This window comes from Podarcis vaucheri, assembly GCF_965113315.1.
Source record: "Podarcis vaucheri genome assembly, chromosome: 10".
NCBI lineage: Eukaryota > Metazoa > Chordata > Lepidosauria > Squamata > Lacertidae > Podarcis > Podarcis vaucheri.
This window is the reverse complement of record NC_138748.1, coordinates 66,384,042-66,409,924: the sequence shown is the minus strand read 5'-3', so window position 1 is coordinate 66,409,924 and position 25,883 is coordinate 66,384,042. Positions and strand designations below refer to the sequence as shown.

Here is a 25,883-nt window from a genome sequence, read left to right as displayed (position 1 = left end):
GGGGGTAGAAAAAGAAAAAACAAAACCCCAGAAAAGTATGCCATAGTAAAAAAAAATAGTAAAAAAAAATATCTGGCACTATTTTACGTGCAGCTTCAAAATATTTAGCCGTCCTGGAAGAGATGGGGGCGCTCTGATCTGAAAGGGGCAAAAGAAGCGTCAAGTGCATATGATCAACCTGGGAATTTCCTAAAGAAATAGTTCAGTAAACATCAAAAGCGTGTCACGCTAAAAAGGGCAAGAACTCTTGACTCCACCTGCCATCTGACTCACCCATCCCAGCCACCAATGAGTGCAGCTGGATAAGTGGTTCCCACTGCCTGCTTGCTCTTTGACTCTTTGCCTGAGCCAAAAAGTGGAATAATAATAATAATAATAATAATAATAATAATAATAATTTTTATTTATATCCCACCCTCCCCAGCCAAAGCCGGGCTCAGGGCGGCTAACAACAATAAAACAGTATAAAAGTATAGCATAAACAACACTCTCAAATCATTCATTATAAAATTAATTAATTCAGGCCACTGGCAACCATTGGGCCAGAGCTCCGCGAAGATTGCCAAGGGAGGGAGTCAGGCTGTGCCCTGGCCAAAGGCCTGGTGGAACAGCTCTGTCTGGCAGGCCCTGCGGAAAGATGTCAAGTCCCGCAGGGCCCTGGTCTCTTGTGACAGAGTGTTCCACCAGATCGGGGCCACAGCCGAAAAAGCCCTGGCTCTAGTTGAGGCCAGCCTAACTTCTCTATGGCCTGGGACCTTCAAGATGTTTTTATTTGAAGACCCTAAGTTTCTCTGTGGGGCATACCAACAAGGAGGACATTGCAGCACACCTGACAAAGAGGTTCTGGAACAAGACCCATTGTGGAAGAATCCCAGGGAGAGGGCTTGATCCAAGAACACTCCAAAACCTGGAATACTGCATAGCGCCTGCTCTCCTGTAGCGCCGGATGCATCCAAGATAATAATAATATTATAACAATTTATTATTTGTACCCCGCCCATCTGGCTGGGTTTCCCCAGCCACTCTGGGCGGCTTCCAACAAAGATTAAAAATACACTAAAATGTCACACATTAAAAACTTCCCTGAACAGGGCTGCCTTCGGATGTCTTCTAAATGTCAGGTACAGTGGTACCTCCGGTTACGTACTTAATTCATTCCGGAGGTCCGATCTTAACCTGAAACTGTTCTTAAACTGAGGTACCACTTTAGCTAATGGGGCCTTCCGCTGCCGCCGCACCGCCGGAACATGATTTCTGTTCTCATCCTGAAGCAAAGTTCTTAACCCGAGGGACTATTTCTGGGTTAGCGGAGTCTGTAACCTGAAGCGTATGCAACCTGAAGCGTATGTAACCCAAGGTACCACTGTAGTTGTTTATCTCTTTGACATCTGATGGGAGGGCGTTCCACAGGGCAGGTGCCACTACCGAGAAGGCCCTCTGCCTGGTTCCCTGTAGCTTTGCTTCTCACAATGAGGGAACCGCCAGAAGGCCCTTGGAGCTGGACCTCAGCGTCCGGGCAGAACGATGTGGGTGGAGACACTCCTTCATCTATCCTGGGCCTCGGCCATTAAAGATGGTGCTTTAATTCTCCTTTTCCGTGCCACACTTCAGTCCATCCTAGACCAGAGACGAGCAACCGACCGCTGGCCTGGGGGACACTATAATAATGGCCACACAAGGAGTTTGGGTAGAGCTGTCCACTCTCTGCCAAGCTCGTCCGCAGAGCCAGAAAACCACTTCCTCCTCCTCCACAGCAAGAGCAAAGCTGTGTCACACCTTGACAAGAAAATGTGGCTTCCTGGATGAGTAGTCCTCACACCTGAGAAGGCTAGTTTCGCCTATTCTTAGACAAGGAGGGGGGTGGTGGGGGAGAGTCAGGGAGAAACGCTGATCAGACTTGAGACAACGAGTATATAAATATGTTATCAAGTCCCTTTCCTCCGGCTCTGCACTAGAGAGGCGTGTCGGCTCGCAGTCAGTCAGTGGAAAACCTCCTGCCACCTTCAGAACCAGCTTAGGGCTGGAGAAGACATGGGTGGCTTTTACACTGGACTGGGGCTACTTCTCATATGGGGGATTTTCCAACCTACCACTTTGGCTGCCACTGATGGTAAGTAGCAAACCGCTGCAGCTGTCCTCTGGCTGTCCTAACTGTATGGGTTCGACCTGATGAATTACACCACAATCCTGACCAGTTTTAGGTAAAGGTAAAGGGACCCCTGACCGTTAGGTCCATTCATGGCCGACTCTGGGGTTGCGGCGCTCATCTCGCTTTACAGGCCGAGGGAGCCGGCGTACAGCTTCCGGGTCATATGGCCGGCATGACTAAGCCGCTTCTGGCGAACCAGAACAGCGCACAGAAAAGCCATTTACCTTCGCACCTGAGCGGTACCTATTTATCTACTTGCGCTGGTGTGCTTTCGAACTGCTAGGTTGGCAGGAGCAGGGACCGAGCAACGGGAGCTCACCCCGTCGCGGGGATTCGAACCACCAACCTTCTGATCGGCAAGCCCAAGGCTCTGTGGTTTAGACCACAGCATCACCCGCGTCCCTGTTTCCAATTTTACTTGAAAGTAAATAAGGAAATAAATAAGGTTTGCAATAGGACTTACCAGTTTTACTCGGAAGTAAATAAGTCCTATTACAGACCCTCCAAGTGTCCCTATTTTCCAGGGACAGTCCCAGATTTACAGAAGTCGTTCCAGTTTCTGATTTTATCCTAGAATGTCCTGCTTTTCCTTAGGCCGTTCCAACTGGAGAAATGTTGGAGGGTTTGGAGTTATGTGACACCCCAAGCCAAGGAGATAAGTAGCTGTAACAACCTTTAGAAGATATTTGAAGGCAGCCCTGCATAGGGAAGGGTTTTTTTATGTTCTATCATGTTTTTATATGTGTCTGTTGGAAGCTGCCCAGAGTGGCTGAGACAACCCAGTCAGATGGGTGGCATTACAAATAATAAAGTTGTTTTTAATTTTATAAAAAATATGGGGTATAAATAATAAAATTATTGTTGTTGTTGTGGAATAGGGTGTCCCAATTTTCAGTGGGAAAACGTTGGAGGGTATGCTAATAATTAAGTGGGACTTTCTCCCAAGTAATTGGACTTAGGAGGTCAGCCTTGATGGATTAAATGTGCACATAAGTAAAAACAGTTTGAGAAACACAGAAATTTGCCTTCATCGGGTGCCAGTAACACAAGGAAGCTAGCTCAGTCTGAGTCAGATCTTTGGTCCCTCTAGGATATCATTGTCTACAGTGTCTAGTGGGATTCAGGCATGGGGCAGTCCCAGACCTCCTTGCAGGTTCCAGGAATTGAACCTGATACCTTCTGCCTGCAGTGCGCATGTTGTGCCACTGAGCTTCCCAAATAATGCGCTCCAGAATGGGCATGCACACCAGGAAAGGGCCACCTAACGCAATGGCTGATCATCTGCCTTGCTCTGAGGTTAAATCCCTGGCTTCTCTAGCTGGGACAACGAGAGACCCAATGAATGTGTACAACACTGTGCAAAATGGACCAATGGTCTGTCTCCATATAACACAGTCTATTTTTAAGGGATGTCATCCATTATACGCTGGAAGGAGGTGAAACACATAGAATATGTTTTCCAGAGCAGAAGGAAAGCTTCCCTTAAGTGTTGCTGAAGTATATCCATGATAGATAGATAGATAGATAGATGATAGATAGATAGATAGATAGATAGATGATAGATAGATAGATAGATGATAGATAGATAGATGATAGATAGACAGACAGACATGCGTATACACAGAGGTGTGTTTTGGCTCTTGGATGGCTGATACAACAAGGTCCTGTACACAGACAGAGTTTGTATTACCGTATTTTTCGCCCTATAGGACGCACCGTCCCATAAGGCGCACCTAGTTTTTTTGGGGGGGGGAATAAAGGGGAAAAAATTATTTTCCCCCAGGCGCGGGGCTGGGGCAGCCCGAGCTTCCCCCGACCCCAGCCCCCAAACAGACAGCTCTCTGCAAGCCATGGGAGCCCAGCGGTGGCTCCCGCTGCTTGCGGAGAGGTCCACGAAGCCTGGACGCGCTGATCTCAGCGCACGCAGGCTTCGGGATGCCGGCAACTCTCCCCAAGCAGCGGGAGCGTTCCCACTGCTTGAGAGGTCCGCGAAGCCTGGACGCGCTGATCTCAACGCGCGCAGGCTTCGGCTGCTTGCGGAGAGGTCCGCGAAGCCTGGAGAGCGAGAGGGGTCGGTGCGCACCTACCGCTCTCGCTCTCCAGGCTTCAGCAAAAGCCTGCATTCGCTCCATAGGATGCACACACATTTCCCCTTCATTTTTGGAGGGGAAAAAGTGCGTCCTATAGGGCGAAAAATACGGTAGTGGTCAACCTGAGGTGGAAGACATCATAGCCTTATATACTCAAGAAATTGCTTTCATAAACCTCTGTTCACACAAGCAAGCAGCTAGGTAGAAATGGTCCGCATTCTTTTGAGTGACAATAATAGCTTCGTAACACAGAGAGTGGACCTCTATTCCGCTGGCTTCAAGGGGGGCAAATCAGGAAAAAGGAGTTAGGTAAAATCACTGGAAATCATTGTGGTGAGTTGGTGGTTTAATTTGAAATCAAGCTGGATTTCAGTTTGTTGGCGTCCCTGGTAACCTCTCTTACATTGCAGATGTTGGCTCAAATTATGGGTGTGTGATCTCAATTACTTCATTGGTACTGCTGCTGCAGTTTTGTCATAGACATGGGCTAGAACAATAAACTTATATTGAATTGAATATATTCTGCCTTGGTCAGACCACACCTGGAATACTGTGTCCAATTCTGGGCACCACAATTTAAGAAGGATGTTGACAAGCTGGAATGTGTGCAGAGGAGGGTGACCAAGATGTTGAAGGGTCTGGAAACCATGCCTTATGAGGAACAGTTGAGGGAGCTGGGCATGTTTCGCCTGGACAAGAGGAGACTGAGAGGAAATATGATGGCCATCTTCAAATGTCTTAAGGGATGTCACATGGAAGAGGGAACAACAAGCTTGTTTTCTCCTGCTCTGGAGGGTAGGACTCGAACCCATGGCTTCAAGTTACAAGAAAGCAGGTTCTGACTAAAAATTAGGAAAAACATTCTGACAGTAAGAGCTGTTCGACAGTGGAATGGACTTTGTTGGGAGGTTGCAGACGCTCCTGCCTTTGAGGTTTCTAAGCAGAGGTTGGCTGGCCATCTGTCATGGATGCTTTGGTTGAGATTCCGGCCTTCCAACTCTACAATTCCGTGATTCTGTCAGGGCCGGCTCTACGATGAGGCAAAGTGAGGCAACTGCCTCAGGCTTTGGCCCGCCCTGTATCCCCTAAGCTAAAATCCAGTGGAAGACATTGCTTCCAAATCCAGTGGAAGGCATTGTAGTTTGAAATATACTCGGAGTCAAGAGTGGATTTCATGCTCTTTATTCAGCTCATAGTGGTGAGGAGGAATGGAAGTTCCCCCAGAATGTCTGCTTTGTATACATTATTTACACAATGGGCCCCACTTGATTGACTAATTCCGGGATTCTCCTGTAGGCCAATCAGGTTGCGTATTCACTTCCACCTGGAGCTGGATTGGGTGGCTCCTGTGGACCAATCAGACTGCTGCATTCTGGATCCTATTGTTCTAGGACCAATCAGACTGCTGCCTTCTGAATCCTATTGTTCTAGGGCCAATCAGACTGCTGCATTTTGGATCCTATTCAACTCAGTACATAACATCCTTTCACCCGTATTGGAGTAAGATTCAACTACCAGTCCAACTGGCTTCTGTATATACCTTGGGGGGAGGGTGCCATCTTGTCCTTCGCCTCAGGCTGCAAAAAGTCTTGAGCCCGCCCCGAGTCCTATGGTTAAAATGACTAATAGGCGCCCTGAACCATTTACTGGTCCTCAGCCAAAACAATATGTCTGTGCATGTGCTTTGCGTGTGTATAAGATGGTTTTAAGGTCACTCCCCTCCCCTTCTCTAACCTAGTAGCAAGCTGTGGTTCTCCTGCAGGACTGATGATCGGAAGAGAGAGAGAGAGAGAGAGAGATTAACCGCATACCTCAGCCACATATTCTGAAACGAAAGCAGGCTTATCAAATAAAAAAGTCTCCGCAAGCTACTTCCTCATAAAGGGGTGACACATTTCTGCTAAGACTTCAAACGGTTCTTTGAAAGCAGCGGGCAGCCTGGGATTTCCATTTTTCATCTGTTTCTGACGCTTATCTTTCGTTCATTCCCCCCTTTGCCCCAAAACTGCCTATTCTAAAGGGCACTCTTGATTAAATGAGTCACAAGAGAGTCATAGCGTAGTTGCAGGGTGAAGCTCAAAGCCATCTCTAAAGAGCATTTACAGGAAAATCCTAATACGTGTCTACTAACACTGTTTGTGTTGAGATAATTGCATTGTAAGGGGTTGGGCTAGAAGTTTAGGACTACAATTCCCATCATCCTTGACCACTGGTCCTGCTAGCTAGGGATCATGGGAGTTGTAGGCCAAAAACATCTGGAGGGCCGAGGTTGATGAAGCTTGTTCTTAAGCCACAGTCACCACACCATACATGTGAATAACTATGACACTACTTCAAATAGCCATAACTTCCCCCAGAGAATTCTGGGAGCTGTAGTTTCTTAAAGGTGCTGAGAGTTGTTTGTCACTTGCCAGAACTACAATTCCCAGAGTTCTGTGGGACAAGGGATTGTTACACCACTCTGGGAATTGTAATTCTGTGAGGGGGATGGGGGCCTTCTGATAACTCAGGCATAGGCAAACTCCGGCCCTCCAGATGCTTGGGACTACAATTCCCATCATCCCTAGCTAACAGGACCAGTGGTCAGGGATGATGGGAATTGTAGTCCCTAAGTTCTGGAAGGCCGGAGTTTGCCTATGCCTGTGATAACTTAACAAACTACAGCTCCCATAATTGCTTGGTGGGGAAAGCCATAACTGTTTAAAGTGGTATGGTAGTGCTTTGTATGCATGGCGTGTGAATGTGGCCTCAGTTTCTCATCCTTCCAATCTTCAGTTCAGTTCCTCATAATTCCACACCCGTTTACAATTTATTAATTTTTAAGTCCTCATGAAAACATGTCAGCATCTTAATGCAAATTTCCCCAGATGTACACATTTGCTGTAGTGATCAGGTGGGATTGCTATGAGGAATTATAACAAATATAGAGTAAGCCATCTGTGTCAGCAATGAAAGCGTTGCGTTGACTGGGTTTAAACTATTTTGATATGATTCTTGATCAATCCACACCTCTGCATCCCTGTTCCATTTCTCTTTCTTGACCAGTCACAGTACACAGCCCAGTTGCTTCGTCAGGCAGGCATCCAGGGTCGTCAAAGACAGTGGGCAGTTTCTTTGATGTAGCTTTTCTGATATGTTAATCTTAGGATGTTAATCTTAGGGCCAGGAAACAGATCTCACATGAAGGTGATAATGATCGCTGTCCTCCTGGCAATCCTTCTTATCATGTATATTGCTTGTTTATCACCTCTGGCACTCCTTTGTAGTTCTGTTCTTTATTTACCCCATGCTTAATTAGTTTTAGTAGTTTAACTTTGTCCCCACGTGGGGTCTGTTAAAATGCTCAGAAGAAATCTGATTGGTTCTTACAAACACTCTGTAAAAGTTATTTTGTGAATACAACGACCTGGGGACCTGGGCCAAGGGGTGGTGGCAGAGAGAGATTATTATACGCACCCTTCCCAGAGTCTTGCTGGTTCAAGCCTCTGTGTGTATTCTTATTAATCAGAGTTCAATCCTTCCTTTACTTTGTGAACGCCTCAATTTGCGTGTGCAGTTTTGCCCGTTATACACATTTTTCCAAAGCAATTTCACTTAATATAATGTCTTTTCATACGCTGTTTTCGGCAATGAGTGCGCACTTGCCCCAACGTTATACATTTAATTGGTTGGAGGACTGCACTGTGCAACTTGGAGAAGTGTGAATTTCGAAGGATGGCTGTGTTTCGATTTGCATGTTGGTTTAGAAAGTGTGAATTAGGTAATTTCCCCTTTAAATGCAACTGAGTTGAATCTCTCTCCCATCCCTCCAGTTGTGATTTGTGGACTTAAATCCCAGTAATATTTCCTAGGGGAGCAGCAAAAGCGGGAGGAGCGATGGATGTATATGTATTATTGTCACACACACACACACACACAGAGGCAAGCAAGAGCATTTTCAGAGTTCAGGGACGCATTCTGACTAGACACACAAGTCTGAGGAGGCTGTGGAACAGGACTGGTGAGGGCTGTGGCGTGGGGAGAGTCTTGGGGACTGACCAGAGAGATTTGGAAGGCTGCGTTTGTCTCCCAGACCTTGGAAATGCAACAACAAGGATCATCCAGTTTGCAACTAAAGGGTTAATTCTGTTAAATTAAATTATTATTTGTTATGTACTGAGTTGAATAGGCTCCAAAATGCAGCAGTCTGATTGGTCCTAGAATAGGATCCAAAATGCAGCAGTCTGATTGGTCCTAGAACAATAGGATTCAAAATGCAGCAATCTGATTGGTCCTAGAACAATGCAGCAGGATGATTGGTCTGCAGGAGCCACCCAATCTAGCTCCAGATGGAAGTGAATCCACAATCTGATTGGCCTACAGGAGAATTCCAGAATTAGCCAATCACGTGCAGTCCATTGTGTAAATAATGTATATAAGCAGATACTTTGGGGAAACTTTCATTCCTCCTCACCACTATGAGCTAAATAAAGACATGAAATCCACTCTCGACTCTGAGTATATTTCACTATTATTATTTAAAAGACATCTGAAGGCAGCCCTGTTTAGGGAAGTTTTTAATATTTAATGCTGTATTGTTTTTAGCACTCGGTTGGGAGCCGCCCAGAGTGGCTGGGGAAACTCAGCCAGATGAGCGTGGTATAAATAATAAATTATTATAAATTATTATTCTAAACAAGAGAGGGACTGGTAGAGACATTTCTTAGCAACCAGGCAGTGTGTTTACTGAGGTAGCATGTGATTGGCTGTGCTGTTCTGAGGGAGTTTTCCCCCCTCTGTATGACTGGTTGACTGTCTTCCCGCTACGAACCAGGCCAGAAGTAAGAAAGGCTTCTCTGTTCCTTTCCTCTCAAATTATACGCTGTTTCATTCAGTTTCTTCAGTGAAGTGTTGGCAGGATTTATTTTCCTCCTGGACGCTGCTTGCGTTATTACAAATTTTGTATCTGTGGACTGCTGTTACTTTAGATCTAAAAACTGATTACATTTATGTATGAGTTTACACATCTGAGCATGGATTAAGTTTGCTTTATTTCTGTCGTGCCATATGGGTCACTTTAAGAAATAAATTTTGTATCTGGGGATTGCTGACCCTTGTTACTCAAACCAATACTGTGCTTGTCCATATACAGTGGTACCTCGCAAGACGAATGCCTCGCAAGACGAAAAACTCGCTAGACGAAAGGGTTTTGTGGTTTTTGAACTGCTTCGCAAGACGAATTTCCCTATGGGCTTGCTTCGCAAGACGAAAACGTCTTGCAAGTTTGTTTCCTTTTTCTTAACACTGTTAATACAGTTGCGACTTGATTTTGAGGAGCAACTCATAGAACGTGGTGTGGTAGCCTTTTTTGAGGTTTTTGGTGATTTTTGAAGCTTTTCCAAAACTTTTCCAACACCATGCTTTGCAAGACGAAAAATTCGCTAGATGAAAAAACTCGCGGAACGAATTAATTTCATCTTGCGAGGCACCACTGTAATCCTTCTTTGTAACAGTCGTTGCTTACTGCAACCACAACTATGCTATAAGATCCACTAGCCTGTAATGTTACATATTGTATGTACAGTTGTTTATGGTTTTTTATATTATTTTTGCTGTAAAAATGTGTGAGATTACGAAATTGTATTTATTTGCATTACCCAGAGCCTGTTCTTCTGATGAAGCCTAGGATGGCAAAACAAGGCTAATATTTCAGAAATCCTTGTCTTAGACTCTGTGAAAGGATTTTGTGGAACTGTAACAACCCTTCATGTGGATTACTGGACTCTTTGAACAGACAGGTAGAATAGACACTTCTGCAGTGTTGGATGGCAGGTTGAGAGGAGTTCCCTACCAGGACAGACTTTGCTCCTGTGCTCAAGACATTGCTTCTATAAAACATATTTTGTTGCACTGTGCAAAATATGAGCAAGCCAGGGCTGAACTGATATTACCCTTGCTGGTACCTATCCCGGGAAAATCAGAGGCTCACTATGTCAGGTTCCTATTGGAAGACCGGACAAACGCTAGAAGATTAGCAGTGGCAAAGTTTTTATCGGTGGTTGCAAGAACCAGTGATCCCTATATTCTGAACAAAATGCTTGTTTAACCTGGAGGTAGGCTATATGAATTGTGTATTGCTTTGTAACGATTTGTTGGGTCTCTGGACCATAATAAAGATTGATGATGATCATAGAATCATAGAATCATAGAGTTGGAAGAGACCACAAGGGCCATCGAGTCCAACCCCCTGCCAAGCAGGAAACACCATCAGAGCACTCCTGACATATGGTTGTCAAGCCTCTGCTGACTTATACATGTATGATGACTTATACATGTATGAACTGACTAGAGAATGAACTGATTCACTGGGTCTTCTGCATTTTTCGTTGAACTTTATGAAACTTCCGTTGAAATCTACAATTTGATACAATGAATAGTATACCTTATTTATTCAAAAATCCAGCCGGTTACGTCTTATTATGCATTATTTGAATGGCTTTGCTAACATCCCGTATCCCTGGTTCACACATGCAAACTTCCTTTCTCTTTTGCAGAAGAGTGCCCCGTTCCACAGATAATCAAGTTTGCGGAATACACTGCTCCTGAAGGGTATGTTGTGGGCACACCTGCCCGTTACAGTTGTCATAAAGGGTACCAGAGAAAACCAAGGAAAAGCAGTCTTCTGACATGCAGGAACGTGGGCGGTACAGCTAAGTGGAACAGAACTTCTCCGCTCCCAATTTGTGTAGGTAAGAAGTTGTGTTTCTGGGAGACAGAATGAATTTCTATACCTTGTCTTCCTCTTTGAAGTCAGCTGGAAGATCTGAGAAACGGAGAGAAGCATCTGCAGGTAAAAACATCTGTTTTTACATGTAACGCCACTTTGCAAAAAAGAAGAATGGCAGCCGATCGTGGCCATACTCGGCTCGACCTCCTAGAACCAGTGATGGTGGTGAAGGTCCTTTGTGGGTGTCTGCAAGCAGTTGGAGGGTGGTTAATGGATTGAAATTGAATCCCAACAAAATGGGGAGACAGGGGGCAGGGAAGTGTGAGGGACTCGCTGGTCCTGAATGAAGAAGAAGAAGAGTTTGGATTTGATATCCTGCCGCTGTGGGTAAAAAGTCAGCGCCTAGGACTTGCCGATTGCATGGTCGGTGGTTCGAATCCCTGCGGCGGGGTGCGCTCCCGTCGTGCAAGTAGATAAATAGGGACCGCTTACCAGTGGGAAGGTAAACGGCGTTCTGTGTGCTGTGCTGGCTCGCCAGATGCAGCTTGTCACGCTGGCCATGTGACCCGGAAGTGTCTGCGGACAGCGCTGGCTCCCGGCCTATAGAGTGAGATGAGCACACAACCCTAGAGTCTGTCAAGACTGGCCCGTACGGGCAGGGGTACCTTTACCTTTCACTCCCCTTCAGGAGTCTCAAAGCGGCTCACATTCTCCTTTCCCTTCCTTCCCCACAACAAACACTCTGTGAGGTGAGTGAGGCTGAGAGACTTCAGAGAAGTGTCACTGGCCCAAGGTCACCCAGCAGCTGCATGTGTAGGAGTGGAGACGCGAACCCGGTTCCCCAGATTACGAGACTACCGCTCTTAACCACTACACCACACTGGCTCTCCAGTAACTGTAAAGGACCAGGTGTGGAGCCTGGGGGTCATTTTGGACTCACAGCTGCCCGTGGAGGTGCAGGTCAACTATGTTTCCAGGGCAGCTGTCTACCTGTTTTACCTGTTGCGACAGCTGAGACCCTACCTTCCTGTGCACTGTCTCGCCAGAGTGCTCCATGCGCTGGTTATTTCCTGCTTGGACTACTGCAATGCGCTCTACCTTTGAAAAGACCTGAATGTAACCTGAAGCGTATGTAACCCGAGGTACCACTGTATTACTACTACTCTGCCCGCTTTTGCTTCTGGCTCCACCCACCATGGTTATGTGGCTCCTGCCAGGCTCACCACAAGGGAAAATGGACCCTGGACTGAAAACAGACACTGCTGCTTTGCTGTTCAACGCATGCTGCACCTAAAAAGCCAACACTTCTATATTGTTTGGAGTACCTTATTTTCTTCCTCTTTCTTCTGCACAGTTGACCCGCAGCAGACTCTTCCTCCTACAGTACATTCTACAGCAGGAAACTGGAGCATAGCTTCCATCAGCCCCCAACCTACAAATCAGGCAGGTAAGACAGACACTTCTATCTTCGTATCCCATAGCCTAAAGGTGAAGTCACTCCGCAAGTGGGGATATACCCGCACAGGAAACAAATAAAGGCAAAGAGTAAACTGGTGCCCTGTGTGCCACTCCAGTTAGGGGCATTATCCTTCCGAATACCATTGCTTTTCAGTTTTATTTGTTTTATTTCTATGACCTCTTTTCACTTACATGAGTCACAAAGTGGCTTGGATACAATAAGCAATCACGCAGCGCATCACCATTGCATCATAAGTTACTGTATTTCCCCGTGTATAAGACTATATTCCCCCCCCCCAAAAAAAATGTTTAAAATTTCTTAATTTGGGGCTCATAAATAGGGGTCATCTTATACATGGGGGCATCTTATACATGGAAAAATACGGTATATAAAACGATTAACAAATCACCAATGAAACGGCCACCTTCCATACGACATTAACAAAGCAACTAAAAAAATATATAGATCAAACAGCACAACCACAAGAAAAGTCGTACAGTGGTGCCCCGCAAGACGAATGCCTCGCAAGACGGAAAACTCGCTAGACGAAAGAGTTTTCCGTTTTGGAGGTGCTTCGCAAAACGAATTTCCTATGAGCTTGCTTCGCAAGACGACAATGCCTTGCGAGTTCCTGCTGGTTTATTTTTTCCTCCCCCCCCCTTTTTCTAAGCCGCTAAGCCGCTTCTCAGCTGATCCGATCAGCAGATAAGCCGCTAAAAGCCTCTATAAGCCTCTAAAACCCGCTAATAGCGCTAATCCGCTAATCCGTCAATGGGCTTGCTTCGCAAGACGAAAAAAAACGCTAGATGAATAGAATCACAGAACGGATTCTTTTCGTCTTGTGAGGCACCACTGTATTATAAAATTCACAAAGCACTGCAGCCCTCGTAATCCACAAAACAATTCACAATGCCTGTTGCTGGCAACCACAAGACGGAAGAGGGCTCTTCTGCTTGAATCCTGCCTCAGTTTCCCCTGGGTATCCAGTTGGCCCCTGTGAGAACAAGACGCTGCGCCTGATGAGCCATGGGCCTGATCCACCAGGCTCCTCTTCTGACGCCAGCAGGGTTGGAGAAATTTTGGAAAGTTCAGAAGTAGCAGAACATCTCAGGTGGATAGGTGGGATTCCTAAGGCATGGGGTGCTATTAATCCTGTACGTGTCCCTGATCATGCATTTAACACAAATGTAACCATGGAAAGAGGGACGCAGGTGGCGCTGTGAGTTAAACCACAGAGCCTAGGACTTGCTGATCAGAAGGTCGGCGGTTCGAATCCCCGCGACGGGGTGCTCAGGCGTTTCCGTGCGCTGCTCTGGTTCTCCAGAAGCGGCTTAGTCATGCTGGCCACATGACCCAGAAGCTGTATGCCGGCTCCCTCGGCCAGTAAAGCGAGATGAGCGCCGCAACCCCAGAGTGGGCCACAACTGGACCTAATGGTCAGGGGTCCCTTTACCTTTACTTTAACCCTGCAAAAGTGATATCTTTGAGATCTTGGACCCAGAATTGTGGTGACAGTCCGGCCCTATCATTAGGTAAAGTTTGGCAACCACCTCAGGTGGCAGGTACAGGAGAACCCCCTTGCTGTACCTCTCTGTTGGGTTGTTGCACCCCTATAGTAGACCTGCTGCATTGGGTGCCGTAGACGGTGTCAAACAGCTTTTGAATCTCTGTCCTTGATGATCTCATGTACCCGCTTCTCATTTTCTCCTGCCTTGGTTTTTGTACTACCTGTAAAACAACGGCGAAAAAAATGAGTTCACGAAATTGAAAATAAAAATATATGGCCCTTAAAAACAAACAAACAGCCCCTGCTTGTTCCTGGCTCCATCACTGACTGTCAGACGTCTTCATTTTCTTCTTCCGCCCTGTAGGCTTCTGCGGAGAACCAGAACCCCTCAGCAATGCCGACGTTAAAGTGACAATGTACCACGTGGGGCAGAAACTGCGCTATGAATGCCTGGAAGGCTATCGAGGAACCGTCCCCTTCTCTGAAGTCAGCACCTGTGAGGCTTCTGGTGGAAAAAACGTTTGGTCTAAGTTAAATCTCCATTGTAGCACACAACAGGGACACACCAGTGACACACCACGGGGTTCTGGTGCAGGTAAGATGAGGTTTAAGAGTAAACGTTGCATAGTAACAGGGCACTTTCCCCCTTACAGAATATCCTAGGTTCGAACTAATAACGACGATGGCCACCATATTTGTTGTCCGCCTGTCTCCACCAACCTTCCCCAACTTGGTGGCCTGCAGCTGCTTTCTGCTACAGCTCTCATCATACTTGACTACTGGCTGTGACGGTTGGGTCTGATGTGTCAGGAGTCTCTGCCTGTTGGCTTCCCTCCTCCCCTACTTCAGCTTCTGACACTGATTCTAGACTTCTTTCATCATCATTGCTATGTGTACCAGCGTGGTTGCTCGAGAGCGAATAAGCAAGACCCCCACTGGTCTTTTCAAGGCTTTATTATTGGTACAAAAACATCCACAGTTCAGAACGTCTCAATTCCATGTCTTGCTCAGTCACTAGCAGAATCTGGGAGTGGGCGGTCCTTAAACTTGCCCCAGCAGAGCAGTCTTTTGACCCCATCCTACGCCTCCCCTCTCTGTGCGCAAACCAACTGCGCAGAGAGGGCGTGGGCAAAGGGGGGCCTGTCTCCCCCCCCCCCGCTTTGCTCAGGCTCGGTGTTGTGGCTGTCCCTTGCAACCTCCGAGCCCTGCATCCCTTCCCCACTGGAGGTGTGGTTTCCCTCCTCCCCGGAGGAAGAACTACTTCTCACGATCTTCGGAGGCTCCCTGTAACCCAACTGCCCTTCCACCTCTCGCCTCTGAGCTGATGGCAGTTCCCTGACAATCATGATTCCTTTATATGCCACCCATGTATATATTATATGCCACCCATGTATATATTTAAGTTCTAAGAATTGCTTGTGTCCATAAAGACACATCCACACTATGCACTTTTTTAAAAATTACTTTCCCCAAGGAATTCTGCGAACTGTTGCTTACTCCTCACAGAACTTAAACTACAGTTCCCTTTTTTGGCGGCAGTGGCAGCAGTGGCGGCTGGGGGAGTCACCTGCTTTAAATGTATATTGTGGATGTGACCAAGGAGCTGTGTTATACTGACTCACGCCAATCATCCACAGAGTCCAGCACCCTCCTCTCCAACCGGCACCAGCTCTGGTGCCCCATACAAGGGTCTCATTCCAGTTTCCCATTTTTTCTTCTTCCTCCTCCAGAGTTAGGAGAGAGCATTTTGCTTACAAGGAGGACTCATTATAGGAGTCACAGGTGTTGGGTGGGATCAGGGCCGGATTTAGGTTTGATGAGGCTCTACGTTCCTGAAGGTAATGGGGCCCTTTATATGTCCAGCTGTCCTTTGTCAACAACAAATTGTCACTGTTCTTTGTGTTGAATATATGCTATACAGTGGTACCTCGGATTACAGACCCTTCAGATTACAGGCTCTTCAGGTTACAGACTCCGCTATCCCAGAAATAGTACCTCAGGTTAAGAAATTTGCTTCAGAATGAGAACAGAAATCACGCAGCGGGAGGCCCCATTAGCTAAAGTGGTACCTCAGGTTAAGAACAGTTTCAGGTTAAGAACGGACCTCCAGAACGAATTAAGTTCTTAACCAGAGGTACCACTGTATGGTAATTCATGGACTTTATATGTATCTAAAGCCATTTGCACATAACAAATAGGGAGCCTACACAACACAAAACACTATTGCTGCATGTAGGTTTTATTTCATTTGTTTTTTATCTTGTATTTTGGAAATGTACATCCAGTTTGTTTTCCTTTAAAAAAATGGGGGGGCAAGAGAGTGTAGCCCTAAACTGTAGCTTGTTTAGCTTATACATAAATCCCACCGTGGGATGATAAAGAGAAAGCAAGCAGAACGTGGACCTGAAGCATTGATAGTATAAGCCAGCCATTTCCTCACTCCCTGACTATGTGGTTTCCTTTTCGTTTTATAGCTCTCAGCCTTGCTGCAATGACCAAGTTCATCATCTTAGAAGGAATCCTCGCAGGAACTGTGGGGTAAGTGGCCTTATAAAGTGCCCTTTGCACCGGAAAAGCTGTAACCTAAAACTGTAGTTTCTGTCAGGGACTGGGCAGAGGAGGAATGGTGGAGGCCATCTCTCCAGCCTGACCCTTCCAGAGAAGAAGACAGTTCAGAATTACAGCAGGGATTTGAGGGAAGTCACAGCTCAGAGGCAGATGAGGGGTGTGGTAGGAATTTTGAGGTCTTAGATATACAGTGGTGCCTCGCAAGACGAAAAGAATTCGTTCTGTGATTCTCTTCGTCTAGCGGTTTTTTTGTCTTGCGAAGCAAGCCCATTGATGGATTAGCGCTATTCGCGCTATTAGCGGCTTTTAGCGGCTTATCTGCTGATCGGATCAGCTGATAAGCGGCTTAGCGGCTTAGAAAAAGGGGGGAAAGGGGAAAAAAACCAGCAGGAACTCGCAAGACATTTTCGTCTTGCGAAGCAAGCCCATAGGAGATTCGTTTTGCGAAGCACCTCCAAAACGGAAAACCCTTTCGTCTAGCGAGTTTTCCGTCTTGCGAGGCATTCGTCTTGCAGGGCACCACTGTACATAGATCAGCACAGGAGAACCATTTTTGGTTCCCAAACTGACCAGGTGTTTTCTCTGCAAGGAGAGAGGGGGTCAGGGAGCCTTCCCATTGTCTCAGGAATTGAGTAATCGGCATTTTAATGGGTGGCAGACTATCAGGAAAGGCAACCAGATAACCTGGCAGACAGGAAAAACGACGACACATTTTCTGTGATGTAGATATGATGTTTGTGGGGGGTGGTCTTGGGTTACACCCCTTCTGTGATGTATGTATGATGTATGGAAGGGTGGTCTTGAGCTCCAGGGCAGGGAATTTAAAATGTCTATACAGTGGTGCCCCGCAAGACGAATGCCTCGCAAGACGGAAAAGTTTTCCGTTTTGGAGGTGCTTCGCAAAATGAATCTCCTATGGGCTTGCTTTGCAAGACGCCAATGTCTTGCGAGTTCCTGCGGTTTTTTTCCCCCTTCCCCCCCTTTTTCTAAGCCGCTAAGCCGCTTATCAGCTGATCCGATAAGCCGTTAAAAGCCGCTAAAAGCCGCTAAAAGCGCTAATAGCGCTAATGCTCTAATCCGTCAATGAGCTTGCTTCGCAAGACAAAAAAACCGCTAGACGAAGAGAATCACAGAACGGATTCTTTTCGTCTTGCGAGGCACCACTGTACAGGGGTACCTCTGGATGCAAACGGGATTAGTTCTGGAGCCCCGTTTGCCTCCTGAAGCGAACACAACCCCAGATGTTTAACGGTCTATTGATCCCTTTGCCACCACTGTGCTCGCTTCCCCACTGCCACCAACCAGTTACTCTCTGGTAAAACACTGAGTCCAGACAGTTGTTAAAAGTGAACCCAAAAAACCGTTTATTTTACAAGCATTAACAAGTTTATGGTTTCTCAGATAATATTCCTCTTAACTTTAGTATCTTTATCTTCCTAATGCCTTCTGACTGATTATCTCAACTGTTTCACCAACTCCTCTTAACAGATTCTCACACCAGACTAGCCCAACCCACAGACTTCTCTTCTCTGTCTCTTCTCACTCCAGACTGTCTTTTCTACAACTCTAACCCCCTAAAATACCTCTGTGCTTAAACCTTATACACAGTTAAATTTGCCCCCTGGGTCCCCATTGGTTAGTCATTTTACAATTAGTTAACCCTTTCCCTATGAACCCAGTATGATGTCACACACATAGGAGGGCAAACACCACACCTAGCGGCACTCAGCCCAGGGCCTTGAGCACTCGCAGGCTCCCCGCTGCCCCAAATGGTCCACCCGCCACCTGCCCCTCAGCTGTAGGGTGGCTGAGTGGGAGGAGGCAGGCAGACTCCTTGGAGGCCCCGCGGGCGGCTGGGGTGGCTGGCCCCGCCCCCTGCACAGGGTGTGCACACCGCCCCAGGCACCCGATTGACTTGCTCCGCTGCTGGACTCATGAGGAAGTGGGAGAGATGGAGCGGGCAGAGATTCACTTGGGGCAATGCCATTACAGTGGTACCTCGGGTTAAGTACTTAATTCATTCTGGAGGTCTGTTCTTAACCTGAAACTGTTCTTAACCTGAAGCACCACTTTAGCTAATGGGGCCTCCCGCTGCTGCCGCACCACCGCTGCGCGATTTCTGTTCTCATCCTGAAGCAAAGTTCTTAACCCGAGGTACTATTTCTGGGTTAGCGGAGTCTGTAACCTGAAGCGTATGTAACCTGAAGTGTATGTTGTTGGAGTCGGAACTTAACAGGTTAAGTTTGTCCCATGATGCCTCAACATTCTGACGTCAGCTTTAGAAGCTGGGAGGAGTTTTCTGTTCTCTCTCAGTTGTTGAGAGGAAAGGACGAAGTTTTGCCATGGCTGCAAGGAGTCCTGGAGGTTTCTGAGAAATGTCGCAATAAAGAACTGTAAATAGACACGAAAGAAGGCTCTGTGTGTCTGTGGGAAGCAACGTGACAGCTTTGACCGCTGTGTTCACTCTGCTAGCCGTGACCAGAGGAAGCAAGAACGCGCAGCTGAAGGAAGCGTGCCGGGCTGTTGTTAAAAGCTAAGTTGGGTCGTAAACCCATTAGCCGGTCACGGTTGATAAAAAACATTCACAGGTTATGGGACGTAAATCACCGCTTGTAAAGCTGTCGCTGGGGCTGCTGGAATGCTTTGAAGTTCTGCGTTCGGAAGCAGTGGCGCTGACGGAAGCGGGGCCTGTGTCTGAGGCAAGCAAGCAACCTGAAAGACGCTGTGCTGAATGCTGCAGTGCTAAAAGCAGCAGGGAATCGTTTCTCCACGGACAGGAGCCAGAAGAGCTTGTGAGTAAAGCTTGTGGGCACCTGGGAAGAACGGGAGACTATGGACAGAAAGCCTGTTGAAAAAAGGCTGCTTAGAGCTGAGAGCTGTGCCTAGCGTTTGAAGGCAAGCTGATGTCGATGCCTGAGACAGCTTTGAGTCCTGCCTGAAGTGGTGAGGCAGTCGATCTCAGCTGGGAGCTGACCTGCTAGACCGGGAGCTGGAGAGCGGCTGTTTGTTTACGTGAGTACGCTGGGCCCCGGGGGAAGATGGCAGATGGCCAGGAGGTGATTCAAGCTCCGTTTGAACAGCTTGAGGAACTCACCGCCCAAGCGTGGAATACCTGGGCAAGATGGGTGAGAGCGTGGTTTATAGCCACGGAGGTTTGGGACATTTCCCAGAGGGAACCAGTGCAACTGGTGGACAGAGATGCAGGAAAGCTGCAGTCTGCTTCTCTGGAGGAGAAAATGCAGAGAGAGAAAGCTGACAGAGCTGAGATCTGCATGTTGCGAGCTAGCGTACACGCTAAGCTGTTGCCGTGTTTGGAAGGCATTGAGTCAGCCTGTGAAGCCTGGAAGGTGCTGAGGAGTTTGTGTCAAAGCTCAGCAGGTGGCCAGGAGCAGGGGGATGCCGAGGGCTCAGCCAGAAGCCCTGAATCTACAGCCTCACGGAGTGCTGTTGGAAGTGTTGGGGGGGCAGAGAAGCCCAAAAGCCAGTTTGGAAAAGTTTCCACTGCGTATGCTGAGAGAAAGTGCTGTTTCAGCGGGGGCGGAGCTGATGTCCCGGAAGCTGTGCTAGCTGAGAGCTCACCCCAGTACTTTTCCACTCGGAGGTGCTACGTGTGTAATTCTCCAGAACATCTGCGAAGAAATTGCCCCCACCGGAGAAAGGAGGCAAGGCAGGATGTTGTCAAGGTCAACTCACATGGGAACCAGTCGGGTTACCATGGAAACCAGCCTGGGAAAGGAGCCAGGCGTGCAACTGAGTCTGGTGGACGTGACGGAGACCAGGGGAAGATTTATCCAATAACTGCTAGTATGGCATTGGTTGAGAACAGCTGTGAGAAAGGCTCAAAGTTTTGTTTTGTGATAGACTCAGCAGCTAATTGCAACTTGATTCCAGAGACCCCTGCTGTCGAGATGTGGAATTGCAGAGCAGTTACGCTCGGAAAAACAGTTCAGTTTGCAAATGGACAGAGAAATAATGTCACTAACGTTGTAAATGTGTTTTTTTCTGTTTTACAGGAAACGTTGGAGTGTTGTACTGTTCCAGGGATACAGCACTGTCTTTTGTCTGTGCCTTATTTGTTAAAGAAGGGGTTTAAGGTTTGCTTCGAGGATAATGCCTGCACAATCTCCAAAGGAGGGAGGATGCTTGCCAAGGTTAAAAAGGGGCAGAATGATCTCTTCATTCTTAAAACGTCTCTGGAGGGTGGTGGGAAGGTTGAGAAAGCACAAGCACTGCGTGCTACAATTCCCAATCATGATTCATGCGTACATGCTTGGCATACACGAACAGCTCATAGTTCTCTTGAAGAACTACAGGTGCTGCCAGAAGTTTCCAATGGTTGTAATATCTCAGAATGTGGACATGCTGTAAGTTGTGAAACTTGCAAACTGGCAAAGTTAAAAGGATGCAGTTATCCAAAGGTTGAAAGGATAACAACAAGGCCTTTTGAACTGGTTCACATAGATTTGTGGGGTCCTGTAAAGGAACCAAGTCTGGGAGGGTCAAGGTTTCTGCTCTCGATGCAGGAGGATTTTACTCAGAATTCCTGGATACATGGTCTCAAATCCAAGGATGATGCAGCACAGCTGATCAAAGGATGGATTGAGGGGGTGGAACAAAGGTTTTCCACCAAAGTGCAAGCTGTCACAAGTGACAGAGGAGCTGAGTTTACAGGTTCTGCTTTGCAGAAGTACTTTCACAAGAAAGGGATACATCACACAGTGACTTCACCCAATCAGAGGGGGTGGGCTGAGCTAAGATGTGAAGCTCTGGTTAAAACTGCACAGGTGTTGCTGGAAGACTCTGGGTTACCTCCAAGGTTTTGGCTGGAGGCAATCAAGTATGTAAGCTTCACCTGGAATCGCACCTACAATTCCATGGTAGGGGACACACCGTTTGGGTTGTTGCATGGCAGGAAACCCCAGATTCATTTTTTGCGTATGTTCGGGTCACGTGCGTCTGTGCCGGTACCTGCTGCTTTGCAGGGGCCAGATGGATCCAAGTTCCGAAAAATGATCTTCTGTGGGTATGAGCCAGCAGCACGTGCATGGAGGTTTGCTTTCCCTTCAGGTGATCAGAGTAAGTTGCTGATCAGCAAACACGCTGAGTTCTATGAACAGGATGTAAGGTCAAAGACTCCTGTTGGGCGGGATGTTCTCTCAGAATGTCTTTTTGATTCAGAGCAGGAAGATGCTGGGGAGGAAGAAGAAGAGGCTGAGTCTGCTGATGACGACCAGGTCACAGACCAAGGTCTGGAGCAGGGTGGGGCATCTCCACAAGTTGTTAAAAGGGAGATCAAGAGTGAGCCTAGTTCTCCGATGAGTGTAAGGGAGAAGATTCGAAGTCGTTATAAGTCAGAGGGGGAATCCCGGGATGCAGAGGACACACCTGCTGGTGATGTTGTGTCAAGGGAAACATCTGAGTTTGTGCCCAGACGGTCTAGTCGCACAACGAAGGGTGTTCCACCTGAAAGATATCAGGCCACTGGTGCGTGGGTTAGTTTCGCACAGTGTGAACCTGAGAGTTATGTGGTAAGTCCACAGGTTTTGTCAGAATGTGACGCAAGAGGGGGTGTTGGAGTCGGAACTTAACAGGTTAAGTTTGTCCCATGATGCCTCAACATTCTGACGTCAGCTTTAGAAGCTGGGAGGAGTTTTCTGTTCTCTCTCAGTTGTTGAGAGGAAAGGACGAAGTTTTGCCATGGCTGCAAGGAGTCCTGGAGGTTTCTGAGAAATGTCGCAATAAAGAACTGTAAATAGACACGAAAGAAGGCTCTGTGTGTCTGTGGGAAGCAACGTGACAGCTTTGACCGCTGTGTTCACTCTGCTAGCCGTGACCAGAGGAAGCAAGAACGCGCAGCTGAAGGAAGCGTGCCGGGCTGTTGTTAAAAGCTAAGTTGGGTCGTAAACCCATTAGCCGGTCACGGTTGATAAAAAACATTCACATATGTAACCCAAGGTACAGTAGTGCCCCGCAAGACGAATGCCTCGCAAGACGGAAAACCCGCTAGACGAAAGGGTTTTCCGTTTTGGAGGTGCTTCGCAAAACGAATTTCCTATGGGCTTGCTTCGCTAGACGAAAATGTCTTGCGAGTTCCTGTGGGTTTTTCCCCTCCCCCCCTTTTCCCAAGCCGCTAAGCCGCTTATCAGCTGATCCTAAGCCGCTAAGCCGCTTAACAGCTGATCCGCTAAGCCGCTTATCAGCTGATCCACTAAGCCGCTTAACAGCTGATCCGCTAAGCTGCTTAACAGCTGATCTGCCAAGCTGCTTATCAGCTGATCCGCTAAGCCGCTAAACCGCTTATCATCTGATCCGCTAAGCCGCTAATAGCGCTAATCCGCTAAGCCGCTAATGGGCTTGCTTCGCAAGACGAAAAAACCGCAAGACGAAGAGACTCGCGGAACGGATTCTTTTCGTCTTGCGAGGCACCACTGTCCCACTGTATTCCAAGTGGCTGCATTCCCAAGCCTCTCTCTGTGAATATTGAGGAAAAGCAGATGGAAAGGACTTTTCCTTGTCCTGTCCGTTCCTGGCAACCTTCTGTGGCAGCTGGTTCCTCTGCCGCCTGATAGTTACGTTCTTAACCTAGCACCCTGAACCTACCTTAATTTGATCATGAAGGCTTTCAAAAGCAATAGGACTTCAGTTAGCTTGGTGGGACTATCTTTAGCTTGGGTTGGAGGTCATGGATGCGGCTTGCACAGGGGTCAGTAAACTTTTTCAGCAGGGGCTGGTCCACTGTCCCTCAGACCTTGGGGGGGAGCGGACTATATTTTGGAGGGGGAAATGAGCGAATTCCTATGCCCCACAAATAACCCAGAGATGCATTTTAAATAAAAGGGCACATTCTACTCATGTAAAAACACGCTGATTCCCGGACCATCCGTGGGCTGGATTTAGAAGGCGATTGGGCTGGATCCGGCCCCTGGGCCTTAGTTTGCCTACCCACTGACTTGCAACTTGACCGCAAATGTCGGTTCAGTCGCTTATCTTGCTCTATCTGTTAACCTGGCTGCCACATAGCAACTGCGGAACAAGTCTTAGTTGAGAGCAAAGGTGGAATTAGAAGAACCAATCAAACTTGGGAATAGAGTTCTGGGATGTTGGGAATCAGAGAAAAGTTTGCAGTTTCTTCTGTGGTCAACATCTTAGCTTCACCTTTCCAGACACTTTTTTTTTTTTTTACAGTGTGTGTGCGTGCGTGTGCAATAACTTACCTTTTCTTTTTCTTTTTTAGATTCTATTCTTGCTGCTTGTAATAAGCATTTTTCTACAGTTTATGCCTGGACTAATCTTCCATCTGGATTTTCCTGGATTGTATATCCTGGCAGCCCAACTGGTCTCTAGTAATGTGAATCTAAAACCACGGAAGTTTATGCCTCCCAGGATTTCACTTTGGGTTGGTAGTTGGTCTTCTTCTAAAGGACTGTGTAGTTAGGACAGCCTTGCTAATGCAGTAAACTTTTGATTAGAGACATTCTGGGCTTTAGGTGTCCCAACACAGCATTTAAAGGTAAAGGTACCCCTGCCCGTTCGGGCCAGTCTTGCCAGACTCTAGGGTTGTGCACTCATCTCACTCTATAGGCCGGGAGCCAGTGCTGTCCGCAGACACTTCCGGGTCACGTGGCCAGCATGACAAGCTGCATCTGGCAAGCCAGCGCAGCACACGGAACGCCGTTTACCTTCCCACTGGTAAGCGGTCCCTATTTATCTACTTGCACCCGGGGGTGCTTTCGAACTGCTAGGTGGGCAGGCGCTGGGACCGAACGACGGGAGCGCACCCCGCCGCGGGGATTCGAACCGCCGACCATGTGATTGGCAAGTCCTAGGCGCTGAGGTTTTACCCACAGCGCCACCCGCGTCCCTAACACAGCATTTAGCAGCTGTTAATTTGTAGTTAATTTAATCTTGCCTGTTGTTCTGCATAGAGTTAAGTTTAAAAGTTCCATCTTCATATTCTGTTTTGTTTTCCATGTAAACAACATTTGCCCAAGATTCATTCATGCATAATATGATGTTGATTTCCCTTTTATTATGACGCTCATATCGTTCATGCATTTGCTGGACTCCTGCTGGTGTATTTTTGAAAAAATAAATTCCATACAGATTTTCGCCTCTTGCAATAACACCCCCCTCTTGCACATTGGGGAAAATTAAGAAATATAAATTATCTTGCCCCCACCATATGAAAGCCAGTGTGACTTGGTGGTTAGAGTGCTGGACCGGGACCCAGGAGACTAGGGTTCAAATTCCTGCTTGGCCACAAAGCTCACCTTGGGCACAGTCTCTCAGCTTGGCATACCTCACAGGGTTGTTGTGTGGGTAAGATGGGAAGGAGAGAACTGTGTATATATCACCGTGGAAGGAAGACAGGATGTAAATGTAATAATACATATATCTGCAGTGACAGTGGGGCCTTTCTCGTCGTGGCCCCAAAGCTGTAGAACTCCTCCCCAAGGGTAGGCTACCTTACTCATTCCTTATTGGCTGTTAGATGCCAGGCAGCAGGGACGCGGGTGGCGTTGTGGGTTAAACCACAGAGCCTAGGACTTGTTGATCAGAAGGTCGGCGGTTCGAATCCCCGCGACGGGGTGAGTTCCCGTTGCTCGGTCCCTGTTCCTGCTAACCCAACAGTTCAAAAGCACTTCAAAGTGCAAGTAGATAAATAGGTACCACTCTGGCGGGAAGGTAAACGGCGTTTCTGTGCGCTGCCCTGGTTCGCCAGAAGCGGCTTAGTCATGCTGGCCACATGACCCGGAAGCTGTGCACCGGCTCCCTTGGCCAATAAAGCGAGATGAGCGCTGCAACCCCAGAGTCGGCCACGACTTGACCTAATGGTCATGGGTCCCTTTACCTTTACGCCAGGCAACTAGCCTCCCAAGGGCTTTTTGCCTTGCCCTGATCCATCACCCACCAACGTTTCTATTGCCCTGTGTTCCTAAAGGGAGAAGGGAGCCTCTTCATCAAGGAGTTCAGTTACTGTGGGGCCACCCCTGCAAAGGACCGGTCCTTCTCACCAACCACATTTTCAGCCGAGATGAGCTAGAAAGCAAAACTGGGACATATTCATAGGGGGAAAGCCAGGCTAATACTAGTGGTGGGGAGGCCTTCAGCCCAAATGTGCCCTTTCAGGCTTTCCTATCTAGCCCCTAGGACTCTCCCCAGACTATGAGCCCCCCTTCCCAGGTCACACCTCTCACTGTCACCCTCCTTGGCTGCTTTTGCTTGGCTGGAATGTAACCTTGAACTCTTCAGACACCTCTTGGTTGTCTGGATGGACCAACAGGGTGTGTGCATGTCTGTACACACCTCCAATGTTGCTATGGCTGGCCTGTAGCTACTGCACTTGTTTGCTCTGCCCAAGGTGTGTCCCCCCCCTCATTTTATTTTCTCTTTCTTTCTCTACC

At 47.6% G+C, this 25,883-nt stretch overlaps 1 protein-coding gene across 1 annotated transcript; it reads left to right on the top strand.

Moving 5' to 3' along the window:
• The first annotated feature begins 1,937 nt into the window (after nucleotides 1-1,937).
• IL2RA (interleukin 2 receptor subunit alpha) lies at nucleotides 1,938-23,980 on the top strand. The gene is made up of 6 exons (XM_082239307.1): nucleotides 1,938-2,110; nucleotides 10,773-10,967; nucleotides 12,300-12,392; nucleotides 14,276-14,516; nucleotides 16,393-16,449; nucleotides 23,714-23,980. The coding sequence occupies exons 1-6, from the start codon at nucleotides 2,032-2,034 to the stop codon at nucleotides 23,733-23,735; spliced, it is 687 nt and encodes a 228-aa protein (XP_082095433.1). The 5' UTR covers nucleotides 1,938-2,031; the 3' UTR covers nucleotides 23,736-23,980.
• Nucleotides 23,981-25,883: the final 1,903 nt, after the last annotated feature.

Bases quoted from the DNA above. Each gene is read 5' to 3' on its own strand.
- IL2RA (XM_082239307.1), top strand. From the start codon at position 2,032: ATGGGTGGCTTTTACACTGGACTGGGGCTACTTCTCATATGGGGGATT. The intron at 2,111-10,772 runs GTAAGTAGCAAA...TCTCTTTTGCAG, and splicing joins CACTTTGGCTGCCACTGATG to AAGAGTGCCCCGTTCCACAG. The intron at 14,517-16,392 runs GTTTAAGAGTAA...TATAGCTCTCAG, and splicing joins TCTGGTGCAGGTAAGATGAG to CCTTGCTGCAATGACCAAGT.